General features: G+C 40.6%; 7 protein-coding genes across 13 annotated transcripts; 3 read left to right on the top strand and 4 right to left on the bottom strand.

The window, feature by feature from the left end:
* Positions 1 to 751: 751 nt before the first annotated feature.
* LOC104811270 (putative pumilio homolog 21) lies at positions 752 to 1,807 on the bottom strand. The gene has a single exon (XM_010537934.1). It carries the CDS (start codon positions 1,805 to 1,807, stop codon positions 752 to 754), a length of 1,056 nt encoding a protein of 351 aa, XP_010536236.1.
* Positions 1,808 to 3,910: 2,103 nt separating this feature from the next.
* On the top strand, positions 3,911 to 5,967 carry LOC104810732 (UPF0503 protein At3g09070, chloroplastic). The gene has a single exon (XM_010537119.1). It carries the CDS (start codon positions 3,992 to 3,994, stop codon positions 5,672 to 5,674), a length of 1,683 nt encoding a protein of 560 aa, XP_010535421.1. The 5' UTR covers positions 3,911 to 3,991; the 3' UTR covers positions 5,675 to 5,967.
* A 66-nt stretch (positions 5,968 to 6,033) lies between these two features.
* On the bottom strand, positions 6,034 to 7,046 carry LOC104810731. The gene is made up of 2 exons (XM_010537118.2): positions 6,859 to 7,046; positions 6,034 to 6,598 (listed from the first exon to the last, which is right to left on the bottom strand). The coding sequence occupies exons 1-2, from the start codon at positions 6,890 to 6,892 to the stop codon at positions 6,144 to 6,146; spliced, it is 489 nt and encodes a 162-aa protein (XP_010535420.1). The 5' UTR covers positions 6,893 to 7,046; the 3' UTR covers positions 6,034 to 6,143.
* Positions 7,047 to 7,598: 552 nt separating this feature from the next.
* On the top strand, positions 7,599 to 10,515 carry LOC104810729 (laccase-16). Of its 4 annotated transcripts, none has more exons than XM_010537117.1 (7): positions 7,600 to 7,689; positions 7,831 to 7,969; positions 8,193 to 8,344; positions 8,656 to 8,900; positions 8,981 to 9,109; positions 9,235 to 10,173; positions 10,258 to 10,515. In XM_010537117.1, exons 2-7 carry the CDS (start codon positions 7,859 to 7,861, stop codon positions 10,386 to 10,388), a joined length of 1,707 nt encoding a protein of 568 aa, XP_010535419.1. In that variant the 5' UTR covers positions 7,600 to 7,689; positions 7,831 to 7,858; the 3' UTR covers positions 10,389 to 10,515. The 4 variants fall into 4 exon arrangements, with proteins under 4 accessions (XP_010535416.1, XP_010535419.1, XP_010535418.1 ...); XM_010537116.1 differs by having other exon boundaries at positions 7,605 to 7,703; XM_010537115.1 differs by having other exon boundaries at positions 7,605 to 7,703; positions 7,827 to 7,969.
* Positions 10,516 to 12,419: 1,904 nt separating this feature from the next.
* Positions 12,420 to 14,308, top strand: LOC104810728 (transcription factor DIVARICATA). Of its 2 annotated transcripts, none has more exons than XM_010537113.1 (2): positions 12,420 to 13,638; positions 13,719 to 13,841. In XM_010537113.1, exons 1-2 carry the CDS (start codon positions 13,223 to 13,225, stop codon positions 13,822 to 13,824), a joined length of 522 nt encoding a protein of 173 aa, XP_010535415.1. In that variant the 5' UTR covers positions 12,420 to 13,222; the 3' UTR covers positions 13,825 to 13,841. The 2 variants fall into 2 exon arrangements, with proteins under 2 accessions (XP_010535415.1, XP_010535414.1); XM_010537112.2 differs by lacking the exon at positions 13,719 to 13,841 and adding an exon at positions 13,850 to 14,308 and having other exon boundaries at positions 12,433 to 13,638.
* Positions 14,309 to 15,151: 843 nt separating this feature from the next.
* On the bottom strand, positions 15,152 to 18,522 carry LOC104810727 (beta-glucosidase BoGH3B-like). 3 transcript variants are annotated; one of them, XM_019202277.1, is made up of 10 exons: positions 18,180 to 18,271; positions 17,800 to 18,018; positions 17,499 to 17,703; positions 17,163 to 17,253; positions 16,881 to 17,023; positions 16,544 to 16,787; positions 16,362 to 16,466; positions 16,095 to 16,277; positions 15,801 to 16,002; positions 15,152 to 15,729 (listed from the first exon to the last, which is right to left on the bottom strand). In XM_019202277.1, the coding sequence occupies exons 3-10, from the start codon at positions 17,636 to 17,638 to the stop codon at positions 15,251 to 15,253; spliced, it is 1,587 nt and encodes a 528-aa protein (XP_019057822.1). In that variant the 5' UTR covers positions 17,639 to 17,703; positions 17,800 to 18,018; positions 18,180 to 18,271; the 3' UTR covers positions 15,152 to 15,250. The 3 variants fall into 3 exon arrangements, with proteins under 3 accessions (XP_019057822.1, XP_010535411.1, XP_010535412.1); XM_010537109.2 differs by lacking the exon at positions 17,800 to 18,018 and having other exon boundaries at positions 18,180 to 18,522; XM_010537110.1 differs by having other exon boundaries at positions 17,499 to 18,018.
* Positions 18,523 to 18,687: 165 nt separating this feature from the next.
* On the bottom strand, positions 18,688 to 22,045 carry LOC104810726. The gene is made up of 2 exons (XM_010537108.2): positions 20,661 to 22,045; positions 18,688 to 20,529 (listed from the first exon to the last, which is right to left on the bottom strand). Exons 1-2 carry the CDS (start codon positions 21,814 to 21,816, stop codon positions 19,013 to 19,015), a joined length of 2,673 nt encoding a protein of 890 aa, XP_010535410.1. The 5' UTR covers positions 21,817 to 22,045; the 3' UTR covers positions 18,688 to 19,012.
* Between the last annotated feature and the right edge of the window lie 682 nt (positions 22,046 to 22,727).

Raw genomic sequence — 22,727 nt, 5'->3', positions numbered from 1 at the left:
CCGTAAATAGGATGTAAAATGGACTCTGACTCCAGGTTCTGCTTAGAAATTTTGAATCTGAAAAAAAACGGATAGAACGAACCAGTTCGTCACGAGCCGAACTCGTGACAAATCAGTTCGACGAATCCACGTCTACGAATGACCCACGAACCAATAAAAATATTTTAAATTTATTTTAATATTTTTAAAATATATATATACAAATTGTGTTTTTAATAGATATTTAGTTTGTTTTGTTTAAATTATTCAATTTTTTGATATTTTTTTAGTATTTAAATTTTACTTTTTTATATCTATGCATTTGACATACGATACAATTCATTTGGCTCGTGATCTAAGATGAGTTAGGTCGAACCAAGTAATTTTTGGCTTGTTAAAAATGGGTTGGGTTGGACTGAGCTAACAAATTTTGATATGGGGAATCGTTAAAAATACTAAAAATAAAATATTGAAATAACATAATGATATAAAAAAAAGTACTATGACAAAACTACGTTTTTCTCTCTATAAAAAAAACTATAAAAAACAAAAAAAAACAGACAGTTATTAAAGAGATTTTTTTAACCGGGCATATGGGTCGAAGCCTAAACTAATCTCAGGATCGAAAGTCAGCCATGTGATTTAAATTATACGTTTCTTACTCAATTTGAGGTTCGAATTCGGGTCGGAATAGATGTTTTGCGTTCCCGTTCCACCTGTTGAGCTATAGTTACCAAAAGAGTTAAGAAACGATTATATGTTATCTTAAATGCTACGGAACCCCAAGTTTTGCAATAGTATCCAACGTCCTTCTGCCGTACCCAAGATTCATCTCCTGGAAGTGAGGCTTCAACATGTTCACCAGCTCCTCATACAGCGGAGACTTCATCTCTTTCAGAATCTTCAACGTGCTCTGCGCCACGAAGTTTCCGTACTGATCCTTCGCCACTCTGATCCACTGGTCGCTCCTCTCCCTCAGCTCCTCCAAAACCTGTTCCCTCCCGTACGGTGATCTCAGGCACTTCTCCACCACATAGCTCCCTAGTCTCTGAACGGACAAACGGCCGAAACTCCCCTTCAGTTTGGTCGCGATCCGGCCGGTCGCAGACGGGTTCTCAAGGGTCAGCACGTGCTGCACGACAAAGTTCCCGTGCGGGTCCTGAGCAAGCCACGTGGCATTCATGGCTACGACCTCGAAGAAACGGTTCCTGTGGACGCCTCGCATCTCTTGGAGGAACTCGTTTAGGGCGACGCAGCCTATTTCTTGCGTGGCAAGGTTCAGAGTGTAGTCAACAGCCATGGCGTAGAGGATCTCCTTCTTGGATCTGTCGACGGCTCTTAAGGTCGGGATGATCATGTTGTGACCGTGCTTGCTGATCATTAGGTCGAAAAAATTGTCGCAGACTGCGGAAAAGATGAGGTTGTCGACCTCGACAGAGCTTTGGAGGAGCGACAGTACGGTGATTGAACCAGTCGGATGGGTCGCAAGGGCGAGGAAGGAGGTGCGGTCCGAGGTCACCGTTCTTCCGATAGAAAGCAGAACCTGCTGGCTCGATCGACTGAGTAATTTCCGAAACAGAGACGGGCCCTCTGCACTTGTCATGATCCCAAACAGGCGCGAAGAGTCTCCGGGGAGGGAGAGATGGGTCACCCCCGATGTAGTGGTCGGAGCTGGGTCATCAGGGAGAGGGTTTTGAGGGGGGGGAGGAGGAAGGGGAGTGAATGCTCCGTGGACATTGTTCCTTGTTCGGTCATGAATAAGCAGAGTGCTGATGCCTTGGTAATGAAAGTACGAGTTACTGGAAGAGGAACTCGCCTTCTCCTCCATCCTCTCTGCGAGTGAAGAAAGAGAGAGAGCGTGGTGGGGGCTTTATAGAAGAATTAGTTGTTAGTTATCGTCGTCTTTCCTTTTCCTGCGAGGAGAATTTTCAGGATTTGTTCGTTTTTTTTTTTTTTGAAATAAACTAATCCTGAAAACATGGTTTTTTGTTTTTATCTTTTCATAATGGTTAGCAAAACAGTCTGTGAATGCGAATCATGGTGTCGCGTGGAACTACGGTCATTCATTCGATTTAATAAAATTAACTCAAATAACAAATAGGCTAGTTTTTCTCATTGCAATTTTAATTCTCTACTTTTTTTTTTGAAAAAATCTCATTAAAAATCTTTCGTTGCAATTTAAACCCTGTATATTTTTTTATTCAAATAAATTCTATATTTTATTTAATTGACAAATAAAACTCTATATTTTTAAAAATTGACAAATAAAATTTTAAATAAAAAAATATTATTTAATATTGACAAGACATCCTAATCACTTGCCACATCATCAATCTTTAATATTTAATAATATTAATTAACAAAAAATAAAAAATAATATTAATAAAAAAAATTAAAAAATTATACACATATATCATACATGTAACATACATATATAATGATATATATACACACACATATAAATATATTTATATACAGACACACATATATATACATACATGTATATATATATATTATATACACATATATATATACATATATATATACATATATCACACATACATATATATATATACATATATACATATATCATACATACATATAATAATATAGAAAAAATCGTATATAAATATCTGAACTTTTACAAAAATCCCATATAAATACTTGAACAATAAAATTTCCATATAAATACCTGAACTTTTCAAAAATCCTATATAAATATATAGAGTTTTGAAAAACTCTCAAATAAACCCAAAATACGTTAATAATATCATCTATTTTTATTTAAAAAATACTTGAAATTTGTATTTATTTGAATTTTTTTAAAGTCTAGATATTTATATAGAATTTTTAAAGTTCAGATATTTATATGGAAGTTTTATAGTTCATATATTTATATGAGATTTTTGTAAAAGTTCAAGTATGTATATGTTATTTCTCTAAAATATATATATATACACACACATATATATATATATTGATATATGTATATATGAATGTGTATAATTTTTAAATTTTAATTTTTATTTATATTATTAGGATTTATTTTTTTATTAATTAATATTATTAAATATTAGAGATTGACGATGTGACAGGTGACTAGGATGTCATGTCAACATTAAATAATATTTTTTTTTTCATTCATGATTTTATTTGTCAATTTTTAAAAGTATAAGATTTCATTTGCCAATTAATTAAAGTATAAGATTTATTTAGATTAAAAAAAACAGAGTTTAAATTGCGACGAAAGAAAAATATAGGTTTTTTAATGAGATTTTCCCTTTTTTTATCCAATTAAATCTTATACTTCATATATATATATATATAATAAAATATCTATACTTTTAAAACTTAGCAAATAAAACTCTGAACTAAAAAATTAATTATTCAATGTTGACATGAGTCACTCGCGACACCACCAACTCTATAATATTTAATAATATTAATTAATAAAAATAATAAAAATATAATAATAATAACAAAAATAAAAAATATATATGTATGTATTGTATGTATATATATGTATATGTGTGTATATATAAATATGTATATAATATATATATATGTATACGTGTATACCTATATATATGTATATATGTATATATATTTATATTTATAGATAATATATATGTATATATACAAATATGTATATATACATATATATTATTATATTTGCTATTATTTTTATTAATTAATATTATTAAATATTATAGAATTGATGATATGACAGGTGATGAAAATGCTATGTCTACTTTAGTCAATTTTTTTGTTTAGAATTTTATTTGTTAATTATAAAAAGTATAATTATTTTATTATTATATATAATATAAAATTTAATTAGATGAATTAAAGGAAAAATACAGAGTTTTTAATGGAATTGTCCTTGATAAATAATAATAAGAAAGGGGACTAGGAAGGGTTTATTCCAGGTTTGACAATTTATCTCTTGCCGAGTGGACTGAGTCACTCACTCACTCTCTCTCTCCCCTCCGTCACCGCCGACGAAGCCACCATGACTCACAGGCAAATCTCTCGCCGACGCCGGCGCACCGCCGCTGTCTGCCGCCGTCACCCCTCCGACAAACCCACTACCGGCTTCTGCGTCTCCTGCCTCCGCGAACGCCTCGCCGTTATCGAGACCCAGCCCCCCTCCGTCGCTGCAGCACAGGCCCCTGAGCTCCGCCGTACTCGCTCTTACTCCGCTCGCGATTCCTCAGCCGTCGCTTTCGAGCAGCCGCGTCGCAGATCGTGCGATGTGTGGTCCGGTTGTAGCTCTCTTCGTTACCTTGTCGCCGAGGACGAAGAGGATCCGATCCGGAGGCCCCGGGCCCCCGGTTTGAAGGAGGAACAAGAGGAGGGACTGGATGACGATGAAGACGAATATGGTGAACACGAAATCAAGAGTTTTGACAATGGCAAGCCGAGGAAGTTCGTGATTGAAGATTCAGAAGATGGAGGAGGAGGAGAGTCCAAGACGATGAAAGAGCTCATAGATCTGGAACGGGTTCACCATAGCAAGAAGAAAAATGGTAAAGATTTGAAGGAAATAGCGTCGGTTTTGGGCAAGAAGCTGAAGGGATTGTCGTTGAAGCATCAGAAGAATAAGAGAAAAGAAGAAATCCTAGATGCCGATTTCGCCGGAAACAGTGAAATCCACGTTCGAAATGGACGATCAGAACCCGTTGAACGCGTGCTTGGCCGTCGATCGTGCGATATAGATTCTCGGTATTCTCTCGACGTGGGCCGGTTGTCGTTCGAGGAGCCTAGGGCGTCATGGGACGGGTGTTTGGTCGGAAAGACATATCCGAAGCTGCCGACACTGTACTCTGTGACGGAAGATGCTAAAACCTCTCCGGAGGATAAAGACGAAGTTAAAGACGACGATGAGGAGAAAAATCCAGGCGGGACAGCTCAGACGAGGGACTATTACTCGGATTCACGGCGAAGAAGAAGCTTCGATCGATCGAGTTCGATCAAGAGGCCGGGACTGCTCGAGGTCGATGAATTGAAAGCTATTTCAAACGTCAAGGTATCACCCAGAACTGTTGGTTTGTTTCATGGCGCAAAGTTATTAGTTACAGAGAAGGAACTGAGGGATTCAAACTGGTATTCAATCAAAAACCACAAACCCGAGACTGTCAGAATCGGTGCCAAAACTGTCGGTCGTGTTGATGGTGAGGTGAAGCAGGATGGTTTTGGGTTAAAAAAGCCTAAAAGCAAATGGTCTAAAGGTTGGAGCATTTGGGGATTGGTTCAGAGGAAAAACCAGACGAAGAACGACATCAAAACCGAGAAAAGCTTGAAACTTGAAGGGAATTCAATCGAGGGTTCATTGGCCGAGTCTCTGTTAAAACTCAAGAGAGTCGCTAAAGGAGAAGGCAATGGTGATGTTTGCGACAAGCTTATCAAAAGCTACAGTGTCAGCGCAAGAAAGTCCTGTGATGGTGTTTTTCATGGCGCCACCGCCATTCTTAAGGGTGGATTTGAAGGAGGAAGAAGCTCATGCGATGGCTTGTTCCATGGCTCCATTAATGGTGTTGAGGCAGGAAGAAGGTCGTGTCATCTTCTACAGATGAAGGCGGATGTGGGTACGTATTCTCCCAATAACCTCGAGAACGGTATGTTTAGATTCTATTTCACGCCCTCGAGGAGCCATAAGATGAGCAAATCCGGCAAAAGCAGGATGATGGATTAATGGATTTGAGATTGTGGGTTCATGGAGAATGGTATAAATAACTCTTTCTTGTAATTAATCAGGTTACTGCCCTTTGTTCTATAGATAAATGAAATGAACTTAGATCCTGAAATGCAATCTTGTGCTGTCTCTTTTCTAGTTTCCTTGGCATAGTGTTGTAACTTAGACCTTGGCTGATATGTTCCTAACAAAGCTGATTCAGATATGCAAAAACAGTCCTAGAACTGTATCTTTTCACATTGTTAGGATTGAATGTACGATTTCCAACTAATTATATGTTTATAGTTTCCTGATTTTCTCTCTGTTACTGTGTTTGTGGTGTCTGGTCTCTATGTATTATTACACACAAACAAAGAGAATAAGCCTAATGTGATCACTTACATAACAGATTCAACCAATACAGATTCCACAATACACAAGTTATCGCAGAGTCAGATCCACTTTCAAATCAAAAGTTCCCGATTACGAGTTACTCGATATCGTACCCTTTCTCTTGTAGCTCGGAAATCACCTCGTTCCTCATCCTCAGCCACATTTTCTGAGCTTCCTTCTCGAACTTCTTCTTCTCCATCTCCTTCTGGTAGTTATCGGCATCGCTGTCAGTTTCAGCGAACCCTTTAGGTCCGATGGTTGTACCAATCATCCCCCCCTTTGCAATGAACTCCTCCATGGCCTCTGTGTCACCAGGGTAAGGAAACTCACGGCGCTCATAGAGATGAGCCATTTCCCTCTCCTCCTTTGGTCTCGGCTTCAACGTCCACCACCCCAATGGGGAAGTTTCGTTGTAGATCCAAGCAATGCCACAGATCGTGTAGGTGCATAGAAGTGCCTTACCCACCTGCTTCCAGAAGAACATATCTTCCCGCCCTAACCCGATCTTCTTCAGGTACTTGTTCGCGTCCAATTCCTTCAACGCCTCCAGCCCTGTCACACAAGAGACAGCCATCCAAATGGGCTCAAACCCAATTCGTTCAGGCATTTCACCGAACACCTTGAGCGACACTCGAACTTAAAAGACACCGCCGCATCAAAGACGAAACCTTTTGGAAGAACCCACAACAATCGGAGATCGAAACTCGAAAATGACTCGGAACCCATCTCACGGGGCCAACTCGGAATACTCGACGTAATAAAAGAAACTGGATCCGAAGAAGAACACTGAGTAGGAGAAACGGAAACATCACCTGTTTTCGCTTTTTGAAACTGTTTGCGTACCATCTTATCCGGTGGCCAAATAGCTATGCCGGAGGCTCCGTACGACGATCAACGAGCAGAGTCGGATCAAACCGGGGACTCTGCGCTTCGGAACAACGATGAAGCTGGAGGATCAAAACGTCGTCGTTTGCATATGCTTTTATGGGGATCAGCGTGAATTATGGGTCGTCGTCAGAGGGCCCATTTAGCGCAAGTACAATATCTGTAAACGGCCTTTAAAATTCGAAGATCCAAGTAGTAATTAATTAATTAAATCACAGATGGAATAAGTAATGGGGGTGGGAAAGTGGGAGGAGAAAGGAGGTATACGGTGGATTAGATGAGCTGTTACATAACAACCCACTGTGAAAAGTGGCTCCCAAGCAAGTTAATTCAACACAATGACTTGTACGCCCGTTTCCATTACCAGATGAAATATCCGTATCTTATATTGGAAAATTATTCTTTTCTTTCCCAATCATGGGACAATGAGGCTTAATTAAAAGGGTTTTTTTTAAAAAAAAAAAAATCAAATGTTGCATGTATTATAGATGCATACCGACTCCATCGCAATCATGAGAATCTCTTCGAGTGATCGAAATCTGTGGACCGTTTCTCCGGTTTTCTTTAAATTAATCGAGTTGAGAATGGTTAGGTTGAACCGTAGCACTATGCGGACGAGGAGATAAAAAGGGGGCAGACGGATGAGAAGCCAGATACGGTTGGACGACCAAACCTCATACGCTTAGACCACCTAAGCTCTTCCTCCCGTACGTTGCCGTCAAAGAGCTTCCATCTCAAGACTTCCTTCAACCTAACAAGTTAAAACGACATCGTATCAACATTCCCTCTACCACCCTCTCTCTCGCATCCCCTCATCATATGCATATATATGTATACAGAGACACGACAAAAACAAGCAGATTGGTAAAATACATTTGTTTTTTTTTTCTTTAAGGCAGGGAGGAGAGGAGGCAAGGTATATAAGCAATGGAGATTCAGCGGCCGCGGCAGCCATGGGTTCTAGTCTTGTCGGTTTTCGCGGTGGTTTGTCTCCTTCCGACCACCGTTCACTCAATGGTTCGACATTACAAGTTCAATGTAAGTTCGATTAATCGGAGCATTTTCATCCTTAATTCATGTGCATTAATTAGTGCCATAATAAGGACAATATGGTGATTCCGTATAATTCACGTGCATTAATTAGCTAAGTACGCATGCATGCATGCAATGCTGAACTACTAATCCGACGGTCCATACGCGCTTCTTCCCGACTCTTAACGATCGTTGCTGACCGTTGGATTTGAATCTATGTGTATGGCAGGTGGTGATGAAGAACACGACCAAGCTGTGCTCTTCGAAGCCCATCGTCACCGTCAACGGTATGTTCCCTGGCCCCACCATCGTCGCTAGAGAGGACGACACCGTTTTGGTCAAAGTGGTCAACCACGTCAAGTACAATCTCTCCATTCACTGGTGGGCGCCTCGAAATTTACTCTTACCCCCCCCCCCCCACAAAGCCTTTTTTTTTTAAGATAATAGCGATTTAGACCTCTGAATTTCTTTCCATTTCCCAAATTAAACGGCATACTTTTAATAATGATCAAATAGACCCATATGCACATATTAGTTACACCCGATCCCCCAAAGGTTCGGGTGCACCCACCTATGTTTTTTCAGCTTTCTCATTCAATAAAGCAAAGAAATTTCATAACAGCATTAGTTAATGTAAAAATTTTGAATTAAACTTGAAGGAAATGTTTTTACGTGGATGTATGTGTATATAGGCATGGAATAAGGCAACTGAGGACGGGTTGGGCGGACGGACCGGCTTATATAACGCAATGTCCGATTCAGACGGGACAGAGTTACACATACAATTTCACTCTCGCGGGACAAAGAGGGACCTTGTGGTGGCACGCCCATATTCTCTGGCTCCGAGCCACCGTCCACGGCGCCATTGTCATCTTGCCCAAGCTCGGTGTTCCTTACCCTTTCCCTCAGCCCCACAAAGAAAAGATCATCGTTCTTGGTGAGCTCCTCCTCTAATCTCCTTTTATTTCATTTTGATTGTATAAATGTTTGTGTTAACGTATGAAATTTTGCGTTCAGGGGAATGGTGGAAATCGGACGTGGAAGCAGTGATAAACGAGGCTACGCGATCTGGATTGGCTCCTAACGTCTCTGACGCTCATACCATCAACGGCCATACTGGACCCCTCCCTAATTGCCCCTCCCAACGTAATTATTTACCATCAGCAAGATTACATTATATATATTCAAATCAGATTCATGATTTGTTATTATTTTATGCACACACATATATATATATATACATACATAATGTTTTGGATGCGTGTTTTCAGAGGGTTATGGCTTGCCAGTGAAACCGGGGAAGACATACATGCTGAGGATCGTTAACGCGGCGTTAAACGAAGAGCTCTTCTTCAAGATCGCGGGTCACGAGTTAACGGTGGTCGAAGTTGACGCCGTTTACACCAAACCCTTCAAAACAGACACCGTCGTTATCGCCCCAGGCCAAACCACTAACGTCCTCTTAACGGCAAACGCTTACGCTGGCTCCAACTACATGGTCGCTGCCACCACCTACATGGACGCTCCCATCGCCTTTGACAACGTCACCGCCACCGCCACTCTCCACTACGTCGGCCCCACAACCGCAAACGCAAATGCAGCCGCCAAAACCGTCCTCGCGACGCTACCGCCGCAAAACGCGACGTGGGTGGCGACCAAATTCATCAAATCGCTCCGGAGCTTGAACTCCGAGGAATATCCGGCGAGGGTTCCGATGAATGTCGACCACTCTCTGTTCTTCACGGTCGGTCTCGGCGTTAACCCTTGCCGGAGCTGCGTCAACGGGAGCAGAGTCGTGGCCGACATCAACAACGTAACGTTCGTGATGCCCAAAATCGCTCTGCTTCAGGCCCATTTCTTCAACCTACCCGGCGTCTTCACCGACGATTTTCCGGCGAGACCCTCGCATCCGTACAATTACACCGGGACCCAGCCTGCGAATCCGGCGACGATGAAGGGGACAAGGCTTTACAGGCTACCGTACAACGCGAGGGTGGAGATTGTGTTGCAGGACACAGGGATGATAACGCCGGAGAATCACCCGATCCATCTGCACGGATTCAATTTCTTCGAGGTCGGTAGAGGACTGGGGAATTTCAATCAGAAGAAGGATCCGAAGAAGTTCAATCTGGTGGATCCGGTAGAGAGGAACACCGTCGGAGTGCCCGCCGGTGGTTGGGTGGCCATCAGATTCACCGCCGACAATCCAGGTAACTCATCCGATTTTATTACAACAAAAGTCGGAATTTCACATTGCAAGTGACCGCAATAATCGAATCCTGAAACGAACGTAGGGGTATGGTTCATGCACTGTCATCTGGAGATCCACACGACATGGGGGCTTAAGATGGCTTTTGTGGTCGACAATGGCGATGGCCCCAACCACTCCCTCCTTCCCCCTCCCGCCGATCTTCCCAAATGCTGATTTTTTTTCCCTTTTTTTCTTTTACAATTTTTTGTATTCTCTCCAGCTTGAGAAAATTTTCCTTGGAAGCTTAATTGCTGTGTATGTAATATGAGAACAAAAAAGAAAAAAGAAATAGTGTTTATAACTCTGTATATTATTCTCTGCGATTCCATACCGTTTCAGTTTCAGAGCCTACGCATCGAAACGGCGTCGTGTTTCATTAAGCCCAACATTAGCTGGCCCTGTTCCGTAATGGGCTTTGACAGGCCCATCATCTCTGCTTCGATTGCTACCACAACGACAACAAAACAAGTTTATCATTTCAAATAGACATTAGAAATGTCTTCTTCGTCCAAGGTCTTTGGCTGTTTCATCGATTTTGCAAGCCGCATGTCCCTTGGTGCACTCAAACCTCATTTTGTTTTTTCTTTTTTAATAAAAAAATCATTCTTTTTCTCTGACTTATTCTCTGTCAATAATAATAATAATAATATGTCTATGAATGGGAACTAATTTCGGGAGGTTGGTATTGGTAATACCAAAAATGGCAAACTCTTGTTCAATTATGTATTTGTAGACGAATGTAGGGTAACACATTTAAAACCTCAATGCTAATCAAATTAATCTGGTTTTTAGAATTATCATATATATATAATAATAATAATAATAAAAATCAATAGTGTTAGTGTTATTTGTAGCATTTCCGAATGATTCATTATGATATGGTTCACATCTTTCCTGTGTATACGCAGACGTGATTAAGTAAATTAATATAGTATCTTAGTACGGTATCGTACGATTGAGGGTCACGCAATAGAAAGTTTAATGGCTACTTAAGTATTATAAAAGTCTGTTTAACGATATGTTAACAGAGATTTTTGGATTGTCATTGTCAACATATATAAGCGGCTATGGTCTTATAGTAAAATTACTTATTAGCCACTAATCTAATATAGGGTGAACCAAATCTATAAAACACAAACAATAATATATCTATGCTATATATTCTCATACTTTGAAAAATGTGAAAAAGATGTTAAATGTCTTAACAAGCCAAATCTATCTATAAATATTTAGATGGAATGGTAGACCACCGGAAATATGTTATTTTGATGAGTTGTTATGTAATATGTGTCTTTAAAAAACTTAACTTAGTCGTTTATATAAAAAAAAAAATAGAGTAGTATCTAAAAAACAAAATGATTTCGAATATTTTGAATTGCAGGAAAACAGGTAATATATATTTTTATATATACACATATAATTTTTTACCTGTAATGAAACATTTTGAAATTATATATATATATGTATATTGGTATATAAAATTTTACTTTTATGTATTTTAATATGTGAAATGTTTTGAAAATATTAAATTGCGGGATTAAAAATGACAAGAAAAACGCAACGGAAATAGGAAGCATTGTCTGAGCTATTAATCTCCTGCATTAGAGCCCATGTTTCTCAATTCGTTTCTCCAACGTGTCGTCACTCCATTGGATCATCTTAGAGCAACAAAGATGCTAATGCCACGTGGAAGAATCGGGACGAAGGAAGCAGATCCCTCGAGATCATAACCCGAACAATTAAAAAGGGAGACCGACGACCAATGAGGATGCAGTGAGCGCATCTGTTGGAGGGCCCATATTTGTCAACTTGGCCATGTAATTATCTGGACCGTTCATTTGGCGCCTTCCTTCTACACAAATTCCTCCTTGATATATATAAAAAATAAATTGATATTTATGATGCGTAACTAAATTGTAAAAAAAAAAAAATATTATATTATTATAATTTTAATTTTGTGAAAAAATCATTCATTTCGAATTTATTCCCCCCTTGCATGACGATGGTGCCACGACACTGACGTCGTAATCTAAAAAAAAAATGTTTCCTTCACGCATTTGAAGCCATTATATTAATAATAAATAAAAGTGGTAATTTTAGTATAATTGATATAATTTCTAAGTAGTTTGAAACTTTTTTTTTTTTGTATAATTGTATATTAGGTCAACGGAGTGAGAATACCCTTCGCTTCATAGTTTCCGTATAGCAGTAATTTTTTTTATCGTCTGTGAAAAAACCATCAGCCATCATTTCATTCATTACTCTGAAGGATTGAATTATAAGTCACCAATTCAGCGATTCCAGTCTGTGCGTATTCCTCCTTTGGTGAAGAAAAAACTGGAATTTGGTTTCTGATTCTTGTTTTCTTTTCTCCTTCCCGGGTTCGGTCTGTTCTTCGTGTACTTGACGGTGTTCCTAATAGGGTAAGCTCCAAGGTGGCTGTTTGAAGTTCCTGATTTTACTTTCTTGCAGCCCTGTTTGTTTCCCGAGAAAATTTATGAGCCCAGATCTCCAAATTCATATCTGAAGCTGACAAAGCACGAGATTTTAGCTCCACCAAATCGGGAAAGCTTTTTATTTTCTTTCTCGTCAACAAAATTCTCAGCCTCCAGGAGAAAACACTTTGAATCCCGAGAAAATTCCAGAGCCGGAAGATCTTGGCCAGATTTTCCTTTTGATTTCTCTGAATTTTCTATTCAAAGGCGGGACCTTTTACAGATTCCGTCAAGTGGGTCTAAGCAAAATCACGCGAACAGAGTTACGAATAACCCAAAAAGGGGGGGAAGAAATTCTGGTTTCTGTAAACAAACGAGTCATTATTTGTCAGTGAAGATTGTATTCTTCTCCGAATACCCTCTCTCTTTCATGATCTTTTTCTCTTGCTCTCGATCGTTTGATCCCTGGCCATAGAACCCTAAATCTTCATACGGGTATAGCCATGTCGCTCTGATCTATCCCCGCAGACCGTGAAACAAAAAACAGAGGTAGTTTAACTTTAAGTTCCCGACATGGAGATTCTGCGGCCGACGGCGCACGTGTCCGGCGGGAACTGGATTCTGCCGGAAGAGACGGTGAAGAACTCCTCCACGGCTGCCACGTGGACGGCAGCGGAGAACAAGGCGTTCGAGGACGCACTCGCGGTGTACGACGATGACACGCCGGACAGGTGGCAGAAGGTGGCGGCGATGATACCGGGGAAGACGGTGGGTGATGTCATCAAGCAGTACACGGAGCTGGAGGCTGACGTAATCAACATAGAGGCCGGTTTAGTTCCGGTTCCCGGTTACATTACTTCGCCGTTCACGTTGGACTGGGCCGGCGGCTACAATGGGTTAAAGCCGGTGGGGAGCAAGCGGTCGCCGGCGGCAAGACCGCCGGAGCATGAACGGAAGAAAGGCGTTCCCTGGACGGAGGAGGAACACAAGTAAGTTACTCGTGCCCTGTTTCTCCGATCTCTCTTTAGGTCTCTTAATTATATCCACATTTAAAATTTCCTTGGTTCAGGCATTTACAACGTTTATGGCTGGAGGAATCATATGAAGATGTTGTGGTTATAAGATTATATAAAATATGGTTTTGTATTTACATGAAGAAAGGAAAGGGGATGTGATCCATGGGACATGGTTTTTGGTCAGGCTGTTTCTGATGGGTCTGAAGAAATACGGGAAGGGAGATTGGAGGAACATATCCCGGAACTTCGTGATAACGAGAACGCCGACGCAGGTGGCGAGCCACGCGCAGAAATACTTCATCCGGCAGCTCTCGGGAGGCAAAGACAAGAGAAGAGCCAGCATTCACGACATCACCACCTTCAACCTCGACGACCATGCCCCCTTGACTCCGTCCGGTCCAATCCCATGGTCCCAAACCTTCGACCCCAATCCCGGTTTTCACTCCCACGCCCACCATCTGCTCGGCACTAGCAACGGCGACCATCAAAACGCTCCCTTTCAGCTATACAGCGCATATTCCACCCAAGTCGAGTGACATAAACCATGGTTCCTCGCATGGACCGACCAACGCAATGGAATTGTGAAAAATATAAGTCTGTGTATTGCGTATTATCCAAATTAAAAGCGATTGCTTCCTCTGTCTTTCCCAAGTTGAGTGACAGAAACGGGTGTATTCCCAAGTTGAGTGACATACTCAGTTCGGGCTCTAGGATGAGCCGAAAATCCGATTTTTTTTTTCAAAAAAAAAAAGAAAAAAATTCAAAGAACGAGTTTTGAGATTGGTTGTATAGACCCAAAAAAAATCGGATCAATCCGAACCCGAGGTCGAAACCCTTGGACGGAGTACGGGTTCGGGTTCGGACCGACCCGGCCCGATTAACACCTTAGTTTTCCCTAAAGAATATATGTGTAATTAACATATTATTATTGTTATTCACAAAGAAAAAAGAGAGAAAACAACAAGTGGAAACACGTTGCGAAATGATATTGTCAATCAATCGGTCAATCAAACGTCGCACGCCTGACTGAGAGGAGAAGCGCACCTTTCTATCGGTCAAGATTAATCATATCATATATGGCATATATCAGAAATATATATAAAGTGATCGAAATAGACCACGCATGCAATTTGCTCCATCCTCCACTCAAATACGGCATCGTTCCCATCCTGCATCCGTTGAAGGAAGAGAGGGTCAAATCTACATTAACATAAACCTCATGGACCCAAATACTCGGAGGCAGCAAGATCAAACATATGACTGACGGATCTCTTGAGCATTGGTAGCTGCAGACAAAAAGCTGGAAGCTTTCCATCAAGATTTCAACTTTAATCCGCAGTGTTCCCAATTCCCTTTTCTGTTTAATCAAGTCGATTGTTGCAAGGAAATGCCAAATTAAAAACTAAATTTCGTTACAAAACCTTTGGCGGGCAGAAAACATGTCTTTCTACTTACAAATTGGATGGAAATGAACGTAAGAACAATAAAAGGAAGAGAGAGGGAGAGAGGGCTATGGCGCTCTTCATTTCAAGATTTCACTTTTTCACCCCTTTAAAAACATATTATTCCAATTTGCCCTCAACCATTAATCTTTCTTACAATTCAACCCAAATCCGTGGGGAAACAATGGATCTGCCTGGTCGGTGTTCATCGGCAACTGATCCACAGTTCTGAACCAGGACATAGGTAACTTGCCCTCGAAGTCGTAATCTCCGAACACAACATCCGCAATCCCGTCTCCTTCGGTTCCGGGCAACCAAGCCGCCACCAAAGCTTCGACCTTTTCCACGGTTGTCGGCTCCAGAGCCACCGGTCGTCCTGTAACCAGAATCCCCAGAGTCGGGATCTTCTCTGCCACGGATTTTAGGGTTTTGCTTCCATTGAAGTGAATCTCAAGCTCTGAACTATCTCCGAACGTCTCTGCGTACGGCTCTTCACCTATTGCCACTATCGCATAAGTGAAGTTGTTGTGTCCGGATAGGGTTTCTTCCGATGGATGTTCTTCATAGACCACTTCAGTTGAGCTTCCGACTGATTTCTTAATGGCGTCTAAGATTGTTGTGCCTGTAATTCAGAGAGAAGTATGAATATACAATGCTTGAATTCGCACCCGGTTCTTGAAATTAAAAACTCACCGGTTGTGATCCTTCCACTGTGACCAAACCAACTGATTGTCCATCCTCCACATTGGTATCCAAGATTGTCAGCGTGAGTCCCCACTACAAGAACCTTCTCAGCGTTTCTGCTTAGCGGAAGAAACCGCTTCTCGGGATCTTTACCGTTCCTCAGCAGAACCAACGATTTCCTCACTGCTTCTCGACCCAGTTCTCTGTGTTCCTGCACAAACCCGAAAGAGAATATCTTTTTGTATTTTGCCAAAACCTGTGAATATTAGAAAGATTTAAGATTTCCATCTTCTTTGTAATGACCTTGCAGCCGACTTTGTCAAGCAAGGATCTGTCTGAAAAAGGGTGTTCGAAAAGGCCTGCGATGAACTTCACTCTCAGTATCCGCTCCACCGCGTCGTCAATTCTGGTCATTGGAATCTCACCAGATTCTATCAGAGATGTCAAATCCGATATGAAACGCTCAAACTCAAAAGGCACCATCACCTGCAAGTGTTTCCTTAGTTTTATGTCAAGAGAGAGAGAGATTATGATCCATTAACTTCTGGAGAAAGTGTTTGGATTTATTACCATGTCGATTCCAGCATTGACAGAATCTTTTACACACTCTCGGTAGTTCAAGCCGGGCGGGTCGGTGATGCGATGCAGTGCTTCCCAATCTGAAACCAAAATTCCCTTCCAAAAACAGAGCACATCCTCCAGTTTCAACAATTCCAGATACAGAATCCCAAATGACTAATGACAACAGTTACCTTGAAACCAAGCTTGTTCTTGAGAACTTGTGTCAAGAGGAAATGGTGGGTATGCATTTTATCTCCATTCCAGCTCGAATAAGAAGCCATGACTGTTGAAACTCCCTGAGCAAGACAGTTCAAGTAAGGAGCCAAATGGATGGTCTCGAGCTCTTCATGCGTAACAATGGTGTTCCCTTCGTTCTTGCCTTTCTCTGTTCCCCCATCTCCCACATAATGCTTTGCACAAGCTGCTACTTTCTTTCTGTAGATCAAACAAGAAGCGTGAAACTTATTTATGTAATGCAGAGAATGAATCTCAAATAGGAAAGCGATACATTTGATAGAGAAGTCTCACCTTTCTGCTACAAAAGGGTAACCATTAGGATGTCCTTCGGGTGGATCTCCTTGCAAGCCAGAGACAAGAGAAGTCATCTTACAGACAGTTTCAGTATCGCCATAACTCTCATACGTTCTTCCCCATCTCGGATCTCTCGCTATCTGTTATGTGCAATCCCAGCAACTAATTAACACATCTCTATATGTAGATTGTGACCTTGAATTGGTCACTGTAAGCTGAATATCAAATACTTTTTTCATGGTTTTCTCTACTGTTTTAGTCTACCCTTCGAGAACTTACGGCTACGCAAGGAGCAAATGCCCAATGAGCGCCACTCGCCCTAACTTCAATGGCGGTTGCTGCCCCGATTCTCCTAACCAAGTCAGCATCTCTGCAGAGAAATATCCAATCCATACTTAGAAACAAAAGTCACTACAAGTAGTAGAAGAAGATATAAGCTTTCAGTGACAAAATTTGATTTGAGGCAAGATTGTTGAGGATATTCCTTGGCATTTTCAAGATCCAGGAAGCATTATAGACACCGCATGAATGAAAATATGGTTATGAAAGTGGTATAAATGAAAGATAGATTAAACTCTGTGAATAACATGCGATATGTCTTCAGAAGGGGAAAACCTGGTAGCCCCAAGGCCAATGTTGTGAGGAAAAATGGTGGCACCCACGACATTGTTGTTGCCGTGAACTGCATCAATCCCGAAAATGATGGGAATCCTGAGGCGTGTTTCGAGTGCAGCCTTTTGGAATCCATCTATCATGTCTGCCCAGTGAGAGGACTCTGCTCCCTCACATGGCGGACTCCCTCCTCCGGACAATACACTCCCTGAAGAACAACAGCGATAACAAATGACCACAACAACTGCAGGGTACAACTTTGAGCTAAAACACTCATGGAATCAAGACCAGATCAAGATCTCACAAGTTAAAGGTTTCCTGTCTCAGTTCGCTTTCTCCCCTTTTTCTGCCATTGTGAAGTGGCCAAAGGGAAATGAGAGTCAAACTCAAGATTCTAAACCACGGAATCTTGATTAGTTCATTGAACTATCAATGTCTGGATTCATAACTCGGGCTCTTCTAACGAAACCATCCATAAAGCTACAACCTTTGAGTTGCCAAACACATACTAGATTAACCCAACCTGAAACCATCCATAAAGCTACAACCTTTGAGTGGCCAAACACATACTAGATTAACCCAACTTGAAACTGTTTGGTTCTTCGTCCACCTATCCACTACCAAACAACCCATATTCCCAAGAAATAGAAAAGGAACACCATTTGTTCAGAAGTATAATCGCACCGACGCAGTAGTTTGTGATCACGGAAGGAGAAGTAACCCTGCGTTCGATTTGGGTAATCTGTCCGATCTTTTCCTTCAATGTCATCCTCGACAGAAGATCTCGAACTCGAAGCTCGACTTCAGCATTTGGGTTCTTGTAAATGCAATCCTCGTACCGTGTCTCCGCCATTGTCGTGGCTGATTCTCCACCTAATCAGGAGTATAAAAACTCGAAGCTTTGTACTTTCAGAATCGGAAAAAAAAAACAGAAAAAGAAGAGAAAGCTTGAATCCAAATGGAAACAAGGGTTTTCCTCGGGCATCGGATGCTTTGGAAAATGGTTTGAGCAAATTATAATAGAAGATTGCAAGGGAAGGTAGTTTCGGTCCAGATTTAATAATTGTATAGTACAAAGTCGTCGTATTTATTTATTTAATTTCCTTTATGATATTTCATATAATTTTTATTTTATCTCTGATTTTATAACATTACCTCGTGGATAAAAAATATATTTCAGCCCAAAAAAAAATTGGAATCGTAAAACTCGATATTTATATTATATTGCTTACTCCAGGTCTTTAAATACTACGTAAAGACCCAAAAACCATGATAACACGTTATTAAAATTAAACACACAAGTTCTTGAGGTTTTTTTTTTTTAATGCAGTGTATACATGCATACGCATCTTTATTTATCTTATTTATTTTAACCTAGTCATTAAGTTTAATACTATAAATTCTAAGACATGCTTATGATGTTTTGAATGAGTTTTGTCCTGTTCCATTGGTTCTTCTCTCTTTCTGGTGGACAAATCTTCCTTCTTTCTCGTCGACTAGCTCCCCTTCTAAGTTCCCTAATGCTCTATTGTTTGTGCTTTATCCTCAACAAGTTCTGGTTCTCCCCCTTCTACTAGCTTCTGTTCAATCAAATTTGTAACAAGATGATGGCCTGGAGAAATATTCAGGACATTCTGAGTCTCTTCCCTGCCCACTTTCTGTTCTGTCTCTCCTACTACATCTGCTTCGGGGGAGTCTGCATGAGGATGGCCTGAAGACATGCTTACAATGTTCTGAGCTTCCTCCGTCTCTGTTGTTTTTTGCGCCATCTCGTCAGCACATTCCACTAATTTCATCTCTTTATCTTCTGCTGCTTCTTGTTCTAGTTGGAATGTAGTTTCAGGTTCCATGTTTTCAGCCGAGTTATCCAACATTCCACCACAATCATCTCCGTCTGGCGTGTCTCCCTTCTTGACAAGTCCTAAATTCTGATCGATCTTTGAGGTGTTCAATCCATCATCGACTTCGTTGCTTCCGCTTTCCTGAACGACTTCTGTATCATGATCATTTTGACTATCATTCAAGCCATGACGATTTTCTCCATCATTATATAACGTATCTGGGCATTCTCCATCTGCCACTTCAGTAAAGTTAAAGTTTTTCTCTTCTTCCCCCGAGTTGATCTCAACACGATCATTGGTTTCCATCTGTGCCACATCCTGCAAATTGGTTTTGTAATCTCCCAGATTTTCGATAGGTTGAAACAGAGAATTCAGATGTCTCTGGTCAGTAAGCTCTTCCTGATTTCCCACGTCAACAGAGTCCAATTTAGTTTCGGGTTCTTCTGCTATTGAGGACAATGAAACGCTTTTACGAACCAATGAATGCTCGGATCTCCCTGAGTTGTCATCCGCTGTCTCATCAACCGCTTTCTTTGTATGTTCGTCAGACCTATCCTCTGTATCTAAATCTGATCCATTATTCTCTTTATCTGATCTGGTTTCACTTCTTAGTTTCGATTCGGGTTGGTGCGAACCTCTTTTATGCAATTCTTCCCCATAAGCAATTTCTCTGTCAATATCTGTATCGTACATGTAAGATTCCCCACCATTCGACGAGTCATCATGCCAGTCAACTGTTGTAGGTGGCGAACCGAGCTCTGAAACCTCAACCTGTAGGTCAGAGGCAATGGAGTATGTCCTAGTGTGCGAATTTGAGCATCTGCCTGCATAAAACATATGATGATCATCGAATCTTGGTGGCATCCCTCTAGGCATTGGGCTCGGAATATTATTTCTTGCTTGATGATTCATAGGAAAACCAGGGAAATTCTCCATCGAATGGCGTATAGCTTCTCGGAGCTCAGCTCTGTTCAAAACACTGAATTCTGGCTCGCTGTCTGCTGAAGAACTTAAATCGCCGTTGCTTTCTTTGTCTGAATCCGTTTCTTCATTCATCTTTGTTACTCTAATGCTGCTTTTGCCACTCTCAACACTTCCTTCCTTGTCCACTGTCATTTTAGTTACATTTGTAGCTTTTTTGCCTTCCTGTAGATGTTTTTGTTTAACTCGATCCTCATAATCATTGCCCGAGTCTGCAGAAAATGAGAACATCATTCACTGAGATATTCATATATACACTTTTGAAAAAACGTTGTGCCAAACACCAATCACAACTCAATGCCATATAGATCGAATGCAGAACAGAATTGAGGTAGTTGTTTACCTAAATGTGTACTGTCTGGAACAGAATCTGGACTGTCTATGTACTGAACGGTTTCCGAGGATAAATGGGCAGGGCGACAGAAGCTCTCATGGCGGCTGAAGAAAAGATCTTTCTGGTTGAACGCTGAAAATTCTAGATCAAAGCTGTCACCTTTGAGTATAGGCCTTTCCTCGTGAGGATCATAAGGAATATCAAATGGGTTCCTCACTGGTAGCAAGACAGAGGGAGCTGAACCCGGCATCTGCAATCCAATAACATCTTTTGATGCCCTGTCTCGGTGTTTTCCGAGGAAGCTTCTGTTGTTCTTCGGAACTGAAATCTGAAGAATGTTGTGTGTTGAGCTAACTGTTTCATCACCACGCGTCATATTTTTCTGATCTAATGCTAGCTTGAATAACCTTCTTGCCTTTCTTCTCGCGATTAGGCTCTCTAATCTTTGACTCTCAATTTCTGAAATCCTGAGTTCACCACCATTCTTCTGTTCGCTCCTCTCTTCTTTCCCGTACACTTCCTTATCTTCTTTTCCTTCTTCTTCCTCCTTGGTCTCACAACTTGAAAGAATTTGTTTTCCAACACCAAGAACACCCAAATTATCGTAAGAAGGCCTCGAGCTTTTGACAATCTGGGAAGAATCGCCCTTGTGAGAATCCTCCTCCTTGTCTTCCACATCGTTCTCAACTCCTTTCGGAGAATCTTCGAAATGAGGAGTACGGCCAAGGAGATCGTTGTAGAGAGAAGTCAATATGACTTTGTCCTTATCATCATCATCATCACTCGTATGTGAATCCCATTTGTCGACTTTCATTCGGGCATTTCGTCGAACACTCCTCTGGTGTATCAAGTGAGACCTAGCGACAACCTTTTCGTCCACAGATTTCTCGACTTCCAATGACGAAGGCAACTTCTCTTCGTCGTTCCGTTGACCAAGTCGCCTCGATTCCAACTTTTCTAGGGCATAAACAACGATACATGCAAGAACTGGGGAAGAGTAGATCAAGAAATAGAAAACAGAAGGGAGGAAAATATATAATGCGAGTAAAAACACAGAAACACTCGAAAAAACTGGATGGGTTCTCGCAAATTCTAACGTCAAATCCAGCGAACATCCAAGGATTTTCCATAGTACTGTCCCGAGATCTTTCACATCAATTCCCATTTTTCATCTAACGCAACCCTACCAAAAGAACATCTGGAGATGTAGAACGTGGGCTTGGGATTCGATGTGAATGACATAAAGATCAAAATCTGGGGGTTTCCAATCTTCCCCGCATGAAATTCTGGAGCACGAAAGATATGATCGGATAAAATCTTTTGGTTTCTATATTTAGACAGTTTGTGTTGTTTGGAAATCCTCTGTTTTAGGACTTCATGCTGCTTTCCTAATTTTCTCTTCCCTCCATTTTTGTGTGGTAATGACAGAAACAGAAAACGGCTTAGTTGTGGTTGGATACCTAAGAAAAATATATTTTACTAAAATATCCCTAGAATTCTCACACATTGTCAAAATAGCCCCAAATATTTTTTCCCATCCAAAAACAGCTATTCAGTCGCCGGGAAAAAAACGGTGTTAATATATCAATCTATTTTTAATCTAATTAAATATTTGTTTTTTTTTGTGAAATGCGAATTCAATTAATTAATTAAATATTTGTTAGTTTGTAAACTCGATTCAATTAGAGAAAAATAGATGGTTTAAGTTATTCTACATTTAAGTTTAATTGAATATAGTAATTAAATTTACTATATTACTATGAATTTGTTTGTATTGATAAAATATGATAGACTTATGTCGTTATTACTTTTTGGATTTATCTAAATTAAATAATCTTATGGTTTCTCTCATTAAACGAAACCGGAATTTGGGTAATCTATAATTTGGGCCTAAAATCGGGCCCAATAGAACCTAAAATATCATTTGTGGGGCCCATAATTCATATCCTAACAAGTCTGTGGTCGCGAAATAATGCAATTTAATCCACGAATCATTTGTGACCGCGTGGATATCTAACTACGGCTAACTATACTCCGAGAGACACTGGATTTCTCCACCTGCTGATATTCTTGGCT

This window comes from Tarenaya hassleriana, unplaced genomic scaffold (genome assembly GCF_000463585.1).
Source record: "Tarenaya hassleriana unplaced genomic scaffold, ASM46358v1 Cleome19, whole genome shotgun sequence".
Lineage (NCBI taxonomy): Eukaryota > Viridiplantae > Streptophyta > Magnoliopsida > Brassicales > Cleomaceae > Tarenaya > Tarenaya hassleriana.
Note: the sequence above shows the minus strand (reverse complement) of the source record. Positions and strands in the feature narration are given on the sequence as shown.